The 16,225-nt window shown below is 45.2% G+C and overlaps 1 protein-coding gene across 3 annotated transcripts in view; it reads right to left on the minus strand.

The window, feature by feature from the left end:
• Positions 1 to 11,634: 11,634 nt before the first annotated feature.
• Positions 11,635 to 16,225, minus strand: part of LOC137415597 (uncharacterized) — a 29,152-nt gene continuing 24,561 nt past the window's right edge. For 2 of the 3 annotated variants that reach the window (XM_068101200.2, XM_068101202.2), the window contains exons 4-5: positions 13,824 to 13,964; positions 11,635 to 13,701 (exon numbers count right to left, since the gene is read on the minus strand). In XM_068101200.2, the coding sequence (XP_067957301.2) occupies positions 12,092 to 13,701; positions 13,824 to 13,964 (1,751 nt within the window). In that variant the 3' untranslated portion in view covers positions 11,635 to 12,091. The remainder of the gene's footprint in view (positions 13,702 to 13,823; positions 13,965 to 16,225) is intronic. The other variant, XM_078780511.1, reaches the window with a different exon arrangement.

The raw sequence follows: 16,225 nt of genomic DNA on the forward strand, positions 1-16,225 counted from the left end.
ACAAACAAAAAAAAACAATCAACTTCTATCTTTTCATTGGTGAACCAATTCAATGACCCAACATGCCAGTTCTTAAACTGCAGGAAAATCGGCAATTCTATGAGACTGACCTTTGATCTTTTAACCAAACTAGTACACCCGCTCACTACAGGAGCGGCAGGAAGGGTCATTCCTCTTTGGGGTATGTAGATTACAGTCGATCTATGGTCGGGTCTCAAGCACATTGGGTGTGTGTTCATTTACCAAGTTTCTTGTGGAGAGATCGCCAAGTGCTTTAAGCATTCGAGCAAGCACTCCATTCAAAACCGTTAATGAACGGCTGGCTTGGCAAGCTCTAGCTAGCTGCTTGGCAAATGAGCACAACCCAGGCTTCCTCCCTTTCAGGTTTGTGTTAAACAGCAGCAGCGAGTTTCAAAAAGTTCGCTACGAAAAACGCCACGTTAGCGGCAGGAAGGGCCATGTTATTAACCCAACACCTGTGGGGTATATAGAGTACCGTAGAACTTCGCTCAGTTCTGTAAGTGAAACTTACCTCACGGATGTCTGGATTCCTCCATATTTCTTTATTTAGTGTTATAAACAGCATTAGCGACTGTTTAAAAAGCTAATCATACGTGTTTGTGGTTTATAATATTTTTACTTCTGGTGGAGGCCCATGATCCCACAAAAACGCCATGATAAGCTATTTATAAACGTTGACTCGACGTTTGTTCAAGGAGGAAAAACCCCTTGGGGAGGTGGGATATTATTGGTATTAATAGTTTTGTAATAACATAAATATTATGCTATAATGGTTAGTTTTGTTATTAGAAGTGCCTTGGAAAAACGCCACGATAAAGCTAATTTAACATTGATATACACCTCAACACGCAACCCAATTGATGGCAATGGTGGGGAAAACCTGCTCGGGGAAGAAAACCCCCTTGGGGAGCAGGGCAAATGAATGCGCTACAACCTTCATTGTGTAATCCTTAGTCATCCTGTCAAGTTTAGTTGAGATTGGATAAGTAACAACAGAATTGGATCACGGTCAAAAAAATAATCAGACAGACAGACACCAAATTGCATATTTTAGTATGATGATTAATTTGACTTTATTATTTATTTTTTGTGTATACTTAGTCTAGTCTCGTATGAGAGCCAACACATTTAACATACTAGCAGAAGTACCCGGCGTTGCCGGGCGAGGGGGGGGGGGTAATGGGGGGAATAGGAGAGAATGGGGGAGAGGGGGAAGGAGGGAAGGGGGGAGGGGAAAGGGTGGTGTGGGGGGGAAGAGGATGGGAGGGGGAAGGGGAGGGGAGGGGGTAGGGGGGGAAGGGGAGGGGAGGGGGAAGGCAAGAGAGGAAGGGGGTTCATGTATATTCTGGTGGGTGAATGGGGTGAATGTGGCGTTCATCACGTTTCTGAGTTAAGTGTGATGCCGATCAGGAAGAAGAAGAAGAATCCATACTACCGACTTCGTACACTTCTGGAATTGTTTGATTTATTTGTATTCAAATGTCTGGTGATTGTTTTGTATTTATTTAAGCGAATGTGTACTTGTATATAACTGTCATTAATTTTAAAAAGCTTAGGCACTATCGAGCTATTTAAATTTAAAAAAACTCCAAAAAAACGATCCTTTTTTTCCTATTTTTTTTGGTGTTTGTTTTGCCTAAAACACTCCCAGGCACTCACTGATGAACCTCTGAAAGTTTGACGAAGATCCGTTCAGCCATCTCTGAGAAAAATGGCGACACACAGACAGACACACACACAGACAGACATCTCTCTTATATCTTACTATAATTCACCAAATGTCCGTCCGTCTGTCTGTATGTCTGTCCGTCCGTTCGAAGGTACCGTTAAAAACTGCTTAACCGAACGCAACGATATTTTGGGTGGGTAATCCTGGGATCTCCAGGAGTAAAATAGGCTATTTAGTTTCCCCAATTTCAGCTTTAGTCTCCAGCACTCAGGTTTGGACTCCCGCATAACATTCGCATTCGCATAACGCTCATTGCGACGACGTTTTCATTATGACGATGTTGTTTTCCCGGGTGCCACACAAGCGGCTGCACCGATCGCTGCACAGCTGCACCGATCGATCTCGGTGACCTCGGACAAAGACCTTTTATAAGGATACGGGTTGAATCCCTGCTTGAGAGAATTCTAGGAAATTAATTCTAACCCATTTAGAATTCAGATAAGACTGGTCGATTGCGCATGCGCAAGATTGGAGGTCACGTCATTTCGGTCACGTCATCCCCATCAACCCTCCCCTTCAAAACTTGCCCATCACCCCTCCCCTCCAAATCCACCCCCTTGCCCCTCCCCTCCAAATCTTCCCCATCACCCATCTCTTTCAAATATTCCCCCTTGCCCCTCCACTCCAAATCTTCCCCATCACCCATCCCTTTCAAATCTCCCCCCTTGCCCCTTCCCTCCTAAACTCCCCCCACACCCCTCCGAGACTCTCCCTCGCTCCTCCCCTCTTAGACTCCCCTCTCACCCTCCTCCTCAAAGCGTCCTCCCCGCTTCTTCCCCCTTCCAACTTTCACCTTCATCTCCCCCAACCTTCTGCCTCGCTCTTCCCCCTCCTCAAATAACACCTCACTGTGCCTCACCCAATCACCATCAAACCTTTTGTCTGCCCCATTCTTCCCTTTCTCCAAGCTATTCTGAAATCTCTGACACACCTTCAACAGCTCTCCCTACCACTTCCTCGTCTTCCACATCTTACCCTACCCCTCCCCCCCCCCTGTTCTGTATCCGATGCTCCCCCTTCCTCTTCATTAACGGTATGGACCTCAAACATCCGGGGCCTTCGCTCAAACTTGACTGATCTCTCCATACAGGTTGCTTCTGACAAACCAGACGTGATCTGCTTAACAGAAACTTTCCTCCTTCATGATGTCTCCGATTCCTTGGTATCTCTCCCAGGTTACTCCCTCCTCCGGTATGATAGACCTGAGCCTCGTCCTGGAGGTGGGGTTGCTATCTTTATAAAAAAAACTCTCTTCCTCACTCGCCCTGCACTGCCCTCTCTCCACCTCACCCCCAGGAATGCCTTTGGCTACGGCTTCCCCTTCGCTCCCACCTTTTGTTCATATGTGTGTTGTACCGTCCACCAAAAAGTGATGACTCCATCTACATCTCGCTGTCTGATAATATGGACCAACTTCTATCTACCCATCCCAACTCTCTCTTCCTCATATGTGGTGATTTCAATTGTCACCATGCCAGTTGGCTGGGTGTGGGTACCTCTCTCACCAGGCATGGCTCTTCAGCAAAAGACTTCTGCAACTCACTGGGACTGACAACAACAACAACAACAACAGGCATTTTAAGGCCATTTTCCTTGCAAGAGCGGGGGTTAGCCTTGCGGTCCCCATGACAAGGTTCTCCATTTTGCCCTATTTTCTGCATCTCCCCTTGTTAACCCCCTTGCCCGCATTTCGTCTTCGACCATCTTTAGCCAAGTCTTTCTCGGTCTTCCCTGCCCTCTACTTCCTTCTACATTCATTTCCATCACTCTTTTCAACCAGTCACTTTCATCCTTCCTCAACACATGACCAAACCATCACCACAGGCTCACACACTTGCTTTCGTCTCCTGGAAAGCAAATCCAACGGAAGGAAATCTCATTTCCTTTCACAAAGCCCGAAACAAGTGTGTGTCCACCCTCAGGAGAGCCAGGAAACAATATCTCACCATTCTCAAGACCGAACTCTCTTATCTGTCTCCCTCTTCCAAATCCTGGTGGCGTCTGGTCAAATCTGTTTCTGGTGTTTGTTCCACCTCCATCCCCTCCCTCACCTCAAACGGCTTAACGGCTGACTCTGCACATGAAAAAGCTGAATGCCTCAACTCTGTGTTTGCCTCTAAATCTTGTGTCCCAAACCCATCCCTCTCTGTACCCACCGTACCCAGTCGTACCCAGCTGCTCCTGGACTCTGTGTCCTTTCCTCCTGACAAGGTGGAAAAGTTTCTGTCAACCCTCGACTCTGATTCTGCAACTGGTCCTGACGGCATCAGCCCACGGGTCCTAAAATCATGTTCTTCTGCTCTTTCACTCCCTCTTTCTGGTCTCTTCACCCTCTCTTTTGCTCAAGGTCATCTGCCATCTGCTTGGAAATCAGCCAACATCACCGGTTTGCACAAAAAAGGTGCAAAAACAGATCCCAGCAACTACAGACCAATCAGCCTTCTCCCAATTATCAGCAAAGTCATGGAATCCATCATTGCTTCAGATATTAAATCTTTCCTCTTCTCCAATGGCTTGATCTCTGATCATCAATTTGGTTTCAGACCTGGTCACTCTACTCTGGACATGCTGCTTCTGCTTTCTCAACAATGGATGGAGGTCCTCAACGCCAAACAGGAAATTAGAGCTGTCTCCCTTGACATTTCACGTGCCTTCGATACGGTCTGGCACCCCGCTCTGCTCACCAAACTCTCCTCCTTTGGTATCCATGGAAATCTCCACGCATGGCTGGCGGACTTCCTCTCTGGTCGTAGTCAACGTGTGGCCCTGAATGGGTTTCTCTCATCTCCTCTTCCTGTTCAGGCTGGAGTTCCCCAAGGTAGTGTTCTGGGCCCTGTGCTTTTTCTGGTCTTCATCAATGATCTCTCTGACTCTCTTGAAAATCCTCTCTATCTCTTTGCTGACGACTCGACTCTCTGTCGCTCCATTCCTCATCCCTCAGATCGGCAGTCTGCAGCCTCCTCACTCTCTGCAGACCTGGACAAAATCACAGACTGGGCAAACAAGTGGCACATGTCTTTCAATCCTGACAAATCTCACACTCTTACGATGTCTCTCCGAAAAGACCGACTGGACAACCCTCCCATCCACTTTCTGAATAATCCTCTCCAAGAAGTTCTATCACTCAAGCTTTTGGGTCTCACTATCTGCCATGATCTTTCCTGGGAAAACCACATTTCAAATCTGGCCTCCAAAGCCAGTCGCCGACTGGGCATCCTCCGTCGTGCGAAGTCCTTCCTTGGTACACCTGAGCTCTTCACCACATACAAGGCTTTCATCCGCAGCTCAATGGAATACTGCTCTCCCCTCTGGGCTGGTGCTCCTGCCACACACCTAGCTCGTCTTCACGCTGTTGAAACCAAAGCGTTCAGAATCATTGGAATCTCCCGCGATGAAGCTAACTCCAAGGGCCTTTCACTCACTCACCGCAGGCAGGTTGGTGGTCTTTCCCTGTTCTACCGACTCCGCTCTGGCCTTGCCCCCCAGCTCTCTCTGGGCTCTGTCCCCCAAATATTCGCACAAGATCTGCCTGCAACCCTCTTATGGTTAAACTGCCAAAATCAAGACTGTCTGCTCACCTTCACTCCTTCATTCCTCTTTTCTCCTGCCTCTGGAACAAACTCCCTCACTCTCTTCAATCCCACTCCACCCTCCAGGTTTTTAAAACAGATGTTCACCACCATCTCTTGTCTTCCCCCATCCAAAACCTTGATCTTTTATACCCCCGCTAATTTCACCCCAAATCCACTTTTTTGAAATACCAACTTCTGTCCTGGAAGTCCTTGGTGTCCTTGTGTTTTATACTTCCCCCCCTCTAACCCTCCCAAACCCTCTCCCTCCCACACATCTCCCTGCTCTCAAATGTTGATTGTGTGCTTCCCCTTCTCTCCCCATCTTGTCTTCCGCTCCCTCTTTTTATATATTTTGTTTGTCTGTTTGATTTGTTTGTGAAATAAGTGTTAGCTCTTTCACGAGCCTCGATTCTGTATACAAAAAAAAAAAAAATTCAACTGAAGGAAACACGTTTCGGGAGTACATACGACATAGCGATTGTGAACACGATTATCGATCACGATTCACGATCATAGTGTATCGATCACTGTGGGACATTTGGTGAATTATAGTAATTATAGGACTTCTCCATATTCTCATAATAAAGCTTGGTTGAAAAATTTAATGACAACGCTCAAATAATAAATTGAAATTTAGTCAATTGCATGAAAATTGATGATTTTAGGTGAGATTGACCATTGACTTTTTGACAAAATTATTCATTTGGCTTCTCTATATTTTCATAATAAAGCTCGTTTGTGAAAATAATCTGCTCACTGAAAGGGGTTCTATGATCGCGAAGGAGGAAGTTCCACAGGTGAAGCTCCAAATAAAAGGAGCAAAGTGGTACCAAGTTCCACAGGTGAAGAGAGAAGCGCTGCAGAAGATAGGGCCGCAAATGTGGCACATGATACAAATCTCCACAGGTGAAGAGAGTGGAGTACATAAGAATGAAGGGCTGCGAATGCGGTTTGCCTCCAGTGAAGCTCAAGTCAGCGAGTCATTTCCACGACGGTGTAAAATAGCGAGCCCCTCGGCAGGAAAGCATCTTCACACTTTCGATAAAGCCTTCCTCTCCAAGTCCAGTAAGGGGGTGGTAATCAAGCCCCACAGCAAAGTATGGGGCAAAATTATTGGTTAGCTACCAGATAAAAACCACACCTACACTATTGCTATTGGTTGGACAAAAAAAATTGAACAAAGTTCGTGAGGGAAAGCACGAGCGAATTGCCACGGATTTTCATTTGTATGCAGCCTGTGGCTGTACATTTTAATGTACAAAAAAATCATTTTAATGTACAAAAAATCATTTTAATGTACAAAAAATCATTTTAATGTACAAAAAGGGCAATCAAAATAAATTGAAAATGTAATTAAAATGTACAAACAGGGGAAATTGCAAGCAATGAAGGGTGCAAGCGATTTACAGCAAAGAAAACGGACGAGGAGCAGAACTTATCCCTATGCCTTACCTACCTGCTCAACATAAGACATGGGCACCCAATCAGACCATCCGCGGAAGGGAGATAAGTACAAAAAGAAAAAGGATGACGTATGATTGGCGTCTTGGCTCACCGGGTGGAGCTCCTGCCTTAACCATGATCTTCCTCCACTTCCCTCTGGCCTCAGCCAACTCTCTCCACTCTCCAATTACTCCCACCTCACTGAATGATATCCCTTTTCACACAATCCTCCCATATCCACTACAGTCTACCCCTTTTCCTCCTGCCTTGCTCCTTCAACATATCTGCTCCCTTTGTCATTCGCTCTACCCCCATTCGCACCGGGTCCAGCCCATTTCAGCCGGCATTTCACAAATCACCCCATCAAGTTCATATGCGCACCAATTTCCTCCCTCACTTCATCCATTCTCCGTCTAGCCACCCTCTTCACTCCTGCACAATCCTCCTGACTGACCCAGTTGTTCTCGCAAACTTGCAGCCTCTGTTGTTGTCTCTCTGTCAATGTCACCGTTTCCAAACCATAAAGGTAGTAGCCCAGTGTTATACATGACATCAGAACCTTCCCTTTCAATTCCCTTGATATCTTCCTGTCTGCCATTAATCCCTCCTCCACGCATTCAAACCCACTTGAATCCTCCTTTGCACCTCCGCCTCTGACTTACCATCCCCAATCACTGTTGCTCAAACCTATTTCCTCATCTGATATCCTTCCCCTCGAACCATATAGAGTATTATTGGGGGACAATGCCAAGGGCATAGAAAGGGCCCCTTTATATGGTATGTGCCATGTGGCAAACTATTAAAAAAAGAAGGGACATTCAAAAAATCTCGTGTGCATGCTGGACTACCCTTGTGTTCTTTGAGGAACCAGGTAATGCTCGAGAAAAGTTCATTTAAAGGGGCGCCCTACATCTGGCAAATAAAACACATTTACTTCTTCATGCAGCTGTATGAATCAAATTGGCACCCCTCGGCGTTATATGGGTGGAAACACATAACAACAATTGTATTTAGATATTACCGAACCAGCAAATGCTTACACATGCGGTAAATGGTGAAATTGCGAACACCAAAATCAACACAACTAAAAAAAAACCCACTCCATGGGACTACGTACCTCCTGTGCAGCTGCCCTTCGCAGGGCAGCTCACCGGATGACGGGATTGGGGCAAAGCCTTCAGGACTCCCACTCTTTGATAAATAGGAGGAAAAGCATGGGGTAACTTTCCTGGGTTGAGTTGTGGAGGTGTGTGTCGGGGTGGTGCTGAGGTGTCATCCACCAGACACCGGTCTCCTTGGGTTAACCTGAGGCGGTCCCTTCAGGTGAGTGCCTGGAACATTCTCACTCGAAGAGAGGATGATCACCTGTCTCTGCTATCATCTGAGCTTCAGCGTTTGAACATCAGTGTTGTAGCACTCACTGAGGTTCGGAGGCTGGAGAGTGGTGAGATCATGGTGGGTGGTTACACCTACTACTGGTCTGGTCGCTTTGACGGTTACCATGCCCAAGGAGTTGCTATAGCTGTGTCCAATAAGCTGACTCCCATTATAGTCGAGGTAACACCGGTCAACGAGTGTATTATGAGACTGAGGATTCGTCACTCCTTGGGTGTCATTTCCCTGGTCTCTGGATATGCTCCGACTGAGGAAAGTGATCTCACTGTGAAGGAGGCATTCTATGCCATGCTCGAGTCTGTGGTTGATCAGTGCCTCAGGAGAGATACTCTTCTAGTCTTGGGGGATTTCAATGCATCGACTGGCACCGATGGGGATGGTTATGAGGCATGAGTTGGTCCCCATGGATCCGGGACTGTGAACCAGAATAGCACCAAGTTTTTGGCTTTGCAAGAAGTCACGGACTTAGGGTGGCTGGCTCATCGTTTCAGCGTGCACAGCCTCATCGCTGGACTTAGTATTCCAATTCTGGTGGTGTGGCGAAGGAGATTGACCATGTGCTCATTGATGGTCGATGGCAGCTGCTCCAGAACTGTAGGGTCTACCGGAGTGCTCAGTTCCTCAACACTGACCACAGGCTTGTTGTAGCAACTCTGAAGTTGCAGCTCAAATCCAAGAAAATGCTATCATCCCAGCCTAGGCTGGATGTGAGCAAGCTCAAGGAGGAGAGGGTAGCCGAGACGTTTACGAGCAGGTTGAGTAGGCCTCCTTGACCTACTCATCCTCCTGCCTAAAGGCCTCCTTGTCCTGGGGGGTCTGGATGCTTCAGGGGATCCTGAGGAGTTGTGGAGTGTCTTCAAGACCACCATCCTTGATGTTGCCGGAGGCTGTCTTGGAACCCACCGTCAGGCAAACAAGAACTTTGTCTCTCAGGGGACCCTCGATAGCATCAACCAGAGTCACAGGGCGAGGCTTGATGGCAGAGTTTCGGGAGCCGAGGCATAAAACTGTACGTTTGCTGAGGGCGGACAAGGAGGCCTATGTGTTAGGAATCTGCGAAAGGGTATAGCATCACTTGTGGACATGTGATTCTTGTCCTACTTCCAGAGGAATCCATGCATTGCGTTCCTCTAAGCCTGTCCCTAGGTGTACTGCGGTTAGAGCAGAGGGTGGTGGCCTCTTGACAGAGGAGTCTGAAGTGAAGGCCCGCTGGGCTGGTTACTTTGAGCAGCTATACCAGGCTGACCCACTGGCTGTTGAGTTTGATGTCAGGGGTGTTGCTATCCTAAAATGCTGCCCCCCCCCTCCCCCAATTAACTGTGAACCGCCTTCACTTGTGGAAACACAGGCGGCGGTGAACCGGTTGAAAAGGGGCAAAGCTCATGGGATTTGTGGCATCCATGCTGAGCTTTTCAAGGCTGGTGGAAATGCTGTACTCGTATTTTTGCATGCAGATCTGTGCGATGTTTGGAGCACAGGCATCATCCCAATTGACTGGAAGAGGGGCCTTGTTGTCACCCTCTGGAAAGGGAAGAGTGATCACCAGGACTGCAACAACTACCGAGGGGTGATGCTACTCTCGGTGCCGGGCAAGGTCTTTGCTTGGATCAATCTTGAGAGGGTTCGCCGCCCATCCACTCAAGCACCAGTGACCAGAGCAGTCAGCCTTTACACCAAAGAGGTCAACGATTGACCGTATATTTGCGCTTCGGGTGCTCACTGAACGAAAGTGAGAGTTTGGTCAGGGGCTGCTTGCAGCCTATGTTGATCTCCGCAAAGCATTCGATTCAATGAATCAGGATGCCCTCTGGAGAATTCTTGGTCTTCGTGGGGTGCCACCAATGCTGATCAAACTGATCTCTGAACTATACTCTGGTGCCGAGAGTGCTGTGAGGTGTGGTGGCTCCATCTATGACTTATTTCCAGTTGTTACTGGAGTTCGGCAAGGGTGTATACTGGCTCCCACACTCTTCAGCACTTGTATGGACTGGATTCTGGGGAGGATGTCGGAGAGGTCCGGCTGCGGTGCATCGTTTGGGAGTGTCAAGATCTCTGACCTTGATTTCGCAGATTATGCAGACATCTTTGAGGAGACACTGGCCTCCCGGGCACTGAATGAGGAGACGGAGCCACTGGGATTATGGATTTCCTTGGTCAAAACCAAGATCCAGACTTTCAATGACATCTTGGATGCTGCTGTGATGTCTGTGCCTGTTTGTGGTGAAGATGTTGAGGTCAGGAAGAGATTCACTTACCATGGCAGTGTTATTCATGTCTCCGCATGTTGTGAGTCTAAAGTTGATAGACGTCTGGGTCTGGCCTGGGGAGTCATGGATTCACTGGATCATGGGGTGTGGCGCTGTCGGTATCTATGCAGGAGGACAAAAGTCAGTCTTTAAGCCCTTGGTGCTTCCAGTCTTGCTCTACGGATGCGAGACTTGGACCCTCACCAAGGGCCAGAGAATGAGACTTGACTCCTTCGGAACCAAGTCTCTTTGGAGAATCCTTGGCTATCGCTGGTCGGACTTTGTGTCCAACAAGCGGTTGCTGAGAGAGACTCAGACGAGATTTGTTTCCTGTATGGTCCGTGAGCGTCAGCTGCAGCTGTATGGACATGTGGCTCGTTTTAAGGACGCTGATCCAGCTCACCAGATACTCTCAGCAAGGGAGCCTCCTGAGTGGATGAGGCCAACAGGCCGACCGCGTGCCTCATGGTTTCAGCAGGTTGATCGGTTTCTCAAGGAGATAGGGATGGCCCAGGCATCAGCCTGGGGGATGGCCAGTCGGAGGCCCGTGGAGTACCGTCGGAAAGTGGATGTGGCGACGTACTGCTCCGGTGCATGCTCCCATACCTGACCTGACCTGAACTCGTGAATGCAGTTTACAGGCCAAGAGAGAGAGAGAGAGAGAGCAGTTTCGTATGAGTGGAAAATCAAAATTGTATCAAGAAATTTATGAAACCTCTCACCCACCTTCGGATGGAGAAAAAGCAGTGACGTTTGGGTGGAAACTCAAAATCACAATTATATCAAGATATATCACCAAACCAGTAAATGTTTGCAAATGCAGTAAATGGCAAAATTGTGAATGCTGAACATCTTAATGTACAAAAACAAATGTACCCTCTTTTTTAGCATGCACAGAGGGAGCAGTTTCGTACTTTTGTGATGCTATCTAAGGAGGTAAACTATTTTATATTGTTCCAAATCTGCAGAGATATATTTGTCAGCCACCTACTTCTTAGAAGTTTGTACTGTTCTGCCTAAAGGTGGCCAAAGGTGGACCCATTTCCACAATTATCCAGAGGATGATCCAGGGTATCAGATAAGTCAACGGTGTAGAAACTTTAGCAGTAAATTATGAATATTTTGGAAAAGGAATTTTGCAATTATGGAAACAAAACAGCAGCTACAACACAAGATAGGCAGCTGAAATAGTAATGGGAAATGAAGAAGAGAGACATGCTCAAAGGTCTCCATTTTAGACTGCATTCATTGCAACTGTTTATTTTTGAGTAAGAGTGGTTCATGAAAACACTTTATGCACATGATAACAAGATAGTGAGAAAAGAAACTATTAGGGGAATGCAGCAGAATTCCGATTCGAAGATTGAAGAGACGTAAAAAAGAAAACCAAACAAAAACAGAACACTTCAAAGGAAATTCTCTGTTACACTTCACATTTTGTTCATGCGTCCTGCTGGGAACACCCCACAGCACAGAACAATACAATAACTTATTAAAAACACAATAAATAGCAATAACCTGTAAGGACTATGTGGGCCCTGATGTGCAATTTCAAGTACCCGAGATGAGAAACTTTTCCCACAGACAAATCAGTTTTACAGGCGCTCTCTGGTGCTGATGGTCTGATGGATGTTCAAGCTCTTTTTACAAGTAGAATCCTTTTCACAAATGGAGGACTTTTATGGCTACTCTGCTGTATGGATCTTCATATGCAATTTCAGACTTTTCTTTTCAGACAATCCTTTACCACAGACAACACACTTGTATGGGTACTCTCCTGTGTGGATATTCATATGCAATTTCAGACTTCTCTTTTCAGATAGGTTTTTACCACAGACAGGACACTTGTACGGACGCTCTCCTGTGTGGACCCTCATATGCATTTTCAAATTACTGTTTCGAGAGAAACTTTTATCACAACCAGAGCACTTGTATGGGCGCTCTCCCGTGTGGGTCATCATGTGAATTTTCAAGGTCTTTTTATACCTGAGATTCTTATCACAAACAGAGCACTTGTGCGGGCGCTCTCCAGTATGGGTCATCATGTGTGTTTTCAAGGTGTGTTTATACCTGAGATTCTTATCACAAATAGAGCACTTGAAAGGACACTCTCCAGTGTGGACTCTCATATGCAATTTCAAATGATCTTTTCGAGAGAAAGCTTTACCACAAACAGAGCACTTGCATGGGCGTTCTCCTGTATGTGTTAATTTATGTAGATCTAAAGGATGTTTATAAAGAAAACCCTTCCCACAGTCAGAGCACTTGAATGGACACTCATCTGTATGAGTTAATTTATGTCCATCCAAGGTGCATTTGTGAAGAAACCCCTTCCCACAATCAAAGCACTTGTATGGCCACTCTCCTGTATGCGTAATGTTATGTACATCTAAGGAATTCTTATAAAGAAAACCCTTCCCACAGTCAAAGCAAGTGTATGGGTACTCTCCTGTATGTGCAAATGTATGTGCGTCTAACATATATTTCTGCAGAAAACCCTTCCCACAGTCAGAGCACTTGAATGGGCGCTCTCCTGTATGAATCCTCCTATGCAAATTCAGACTCCCCTTTTGAGAGAATGTTTTACTACAGACAGAGCACTTGAATGGACGCTCTCCTGTATGGACCCTCATATGCAATTTCGAACTAGCTTTCATAGAGAAAGCTTTACCACAGACAGAGCACTTGTATGGACGCTCTCCTGTATGGACCCTCATATGAAATTTCAAATTACGTGTCTGAGAGAATTCTTTACTGCAAACAGAGCATTTGTATGGACGCTCTCCTGTATGGACCCTCATATGCAATTTCAAATTACGTTTTCGAGAGAACTCTTTACGACAAACAGAGCATTTGTATGGGCATTCTCCTGTGTGAACACTCATATGCAATTTCAAATTATGTGTCAGAGAGAAATCTTTACCACAAACAGAGCACTTATATGGACGCTCTTGAGTATGGACCCTCGTATGCAAGTTCAAATCACGTTTTCGAGAGAAATCCTTACCACAAGCAAAGCACTTGTGCCGGCGCTCTCCTGTATGCATAATCATGTGTTTTTTCATGCTGATCTGTGAAGGAAAAGCCTTACTACAAATATTACACTTTCGCTTTTTGAGAACCTTTTTGCATTTTGAAGGTTTTATCTCAACCTTTGCATTGTGTTGATGGGAGCTGGATTGGTATTGTAAAAGCAATGCATCTTGATCTTGTGATTGTTGCTTCAAAACACCAATCTTGTTCACTGCGAAACAGTGCGGGGCCAATACATGTTCAAAGTTACTTCCCGATTGTTCTGTCAAAAAAAAGAACATGAAGTAACCAACAAAATATTTAACACAATTAAAAAAACAAATCCACAAAAAATACATTTATCCTGAAAAAGATAGATTAAATGTTTTATTCCTTTCTGCTCACCAGTTGCAGAATAGGGAAAAATGCAATTTGTAGTATGATCATCATCTGGATCTTCCTTAAGAGAAACACATTTCAAAGATTCTAGGGCTGGAGAATCCTCATCGCCTTGTGTGTTTTCCACTTTTACAAGACAGATATCTCCTGCACACAACGCATTGTCAATCATCTGCAGGGCCCTGAAGTTTACAATATTATGAAATAGAAATGTACAGTATATGTATTCAGTCCTGAAAGTAAATTACAACAACAACAAAAAAACAAGAGCAATTAGACTTGTATACCCTCGCCAGGACGTGTGTGTGGTGTATTTTGTGTGGTGTTTATTAGCTGCTGTGTTTGTGTGGTTTATTGCTGACGTCGATTTATGTTCAACCCAATATGGTTGCTGAACCACTTGACTGATGATTTCGTCAATTTAATTCTCTGCGATTCATCGACACAAAAATAATGCGATTTTTGTGTAGATCATGCGTCAAATTATGACTTAATAATGAAGGCACCAATGACATCCTCATAAATATATTTTGTTCCCCATGGGGAGTACTTGACAATAAGCCATGTTTCAATTTGTTCCATGAGCGGTTTCGGAGATATAGAGGTGCAAAGTTTTTCGGTTTTTCCAAGATGGTGCCCGTACTGTGTGACATACTTCATAATTATCAGTTAAATTATCCAGGAGGAGGCGATCCTATGGTGAAAAATTATTGTTGGCAATCGACCAACGGTTGCAGAGAAATGCATACTGCAGAGAAATGCAGAGAAACACATTCTGTGCGGACAGACAGACAAACAAGAAATATGTCGTGCATAGCACGATACTTGTGAAATCCCTAAAATAAGTTGTTGGCCTATGATGACCTCAAAAATAATTGGTGGTTGAATTCAGTGATGAGATATGGAAATCCTCTTCAAATCTCAAGCCAATCGGATAAAAATTGAGGATTTTAGAAATTTGGCCTATGTTGACATTTTGGCCTATGCTGACCTCAAAAATAGTTGGTGGTTTAAATCAATCAGTGACCAGATATGCAAATCCTCTTAAAATTTCAAGTCAATCAGATGAAAATTGAGGATTTTAGAAATTTGACAAAGTTGGTGACCTTTGGCCTATGTTGACCTATTGACCTTTTGACCCAAAAACATAGGCTTCTTGCTCATGACCAACCATTTGGTGAAGTTTCGTGAAGATCAGTTGAAAATTGCGACATGTAGGCGACTGACTTAAAAAGAAGACGTCATGCGGAGCACGATACTTGCAAAATCCGCCCACCCCCCCCCCCCCCCAAACCCAAATGTTTTCCATTGATACAGCAAATTGTCATCAAGATTAAAATTGAAGATCTTGATCAAAGCTCGGGTCAACAGGATGAAAAGTGACGATTTTTCAGATGAAAAATGATTTTAGAAGTTTGAACTTGAGTTGACCTTTGACCTTTTGACCTCAAAAATAGTTGGTTTCCCAATTGAGTGAGGCAATACGCAAATGCTGTTCTATTTTCAAGTCAATCGGATGGAAATTGACGGCTTTTCAGATGAAAATTGACGATTTTGAAAATTTGATCTTGAGTTGACCTTTGACCTTTTGACCTCAAAAAAAGTTCATTCCCCAATTTAGTGACTCAATATACAAATGCAATTCAATTTTCAAGTCAATCAGATTAAAAATGACGATTTTAGAAATTTGACCTCCAGATGACCTTTGACCTCAAAATCAATAGGCTTCTCAATTGGGACGACCTCTACAACTTCGTGAAGTTTCGTGACGATCGGTTTAGAATTGTGACCTGTAGGCCGGTGACAAACAAACAGACAAACAGAGAACAAACGCAACTGACCAATATACTTGAAAAATCTTCGATTTTGGCAAGTAACAAAACAAAAACAAACGGACCCAAATGCAATACCCTCTGCTCTACATGGGTAAAAATGAGATGATTCCACCATTGGTAGAATAAGGGGGATAAATAAATGCAGGGGGACAGGCTTGGATCTGGCGAGCGAGTAGCTACAGTATGCAGACATTTTGGCTGATGGTTTGCAATCATTTCTGGGGGCGCGGTTTGCTGCTGATGTTGTGCCCTCTCTATTACCAGTACACTGGTAGTCATTTCACCGACCTTGGAAGGATGACAGGCTAAGTCAACCCCACCTCGTATTAATTCGATGATCCTAAGCCAGCCGCCCGAAGCATGCGCACAAGCTGTTATACAAACATGGCCATTACATGCCATACCCCAATATAACCACCCCTGGTGGTTTACATCAGGGACTTTAAGAGTCATAAATCTCAATGGGGATATAGGGAAAATGATGGGACCAGAGAACAGCAAACCAATTGGGTGTGTATGACCGATCTTAACATACTGTTTGACCCAAAGCAGCCAAAGACCTTCCACTCGGGA

This window comes from Myxine glutinosa, chromosome 6, assembly GCF_964187855.1.
Source record: "Myxine glutinosa chromosome 6, kmMyxGlut1.1, whole genome shotgun sequence".
NCBI lineage: Eukaryota > Metazoa > Chordata > Myxini > Myxiniformes > Myxinidae > Myxine > Myxine glutinosa.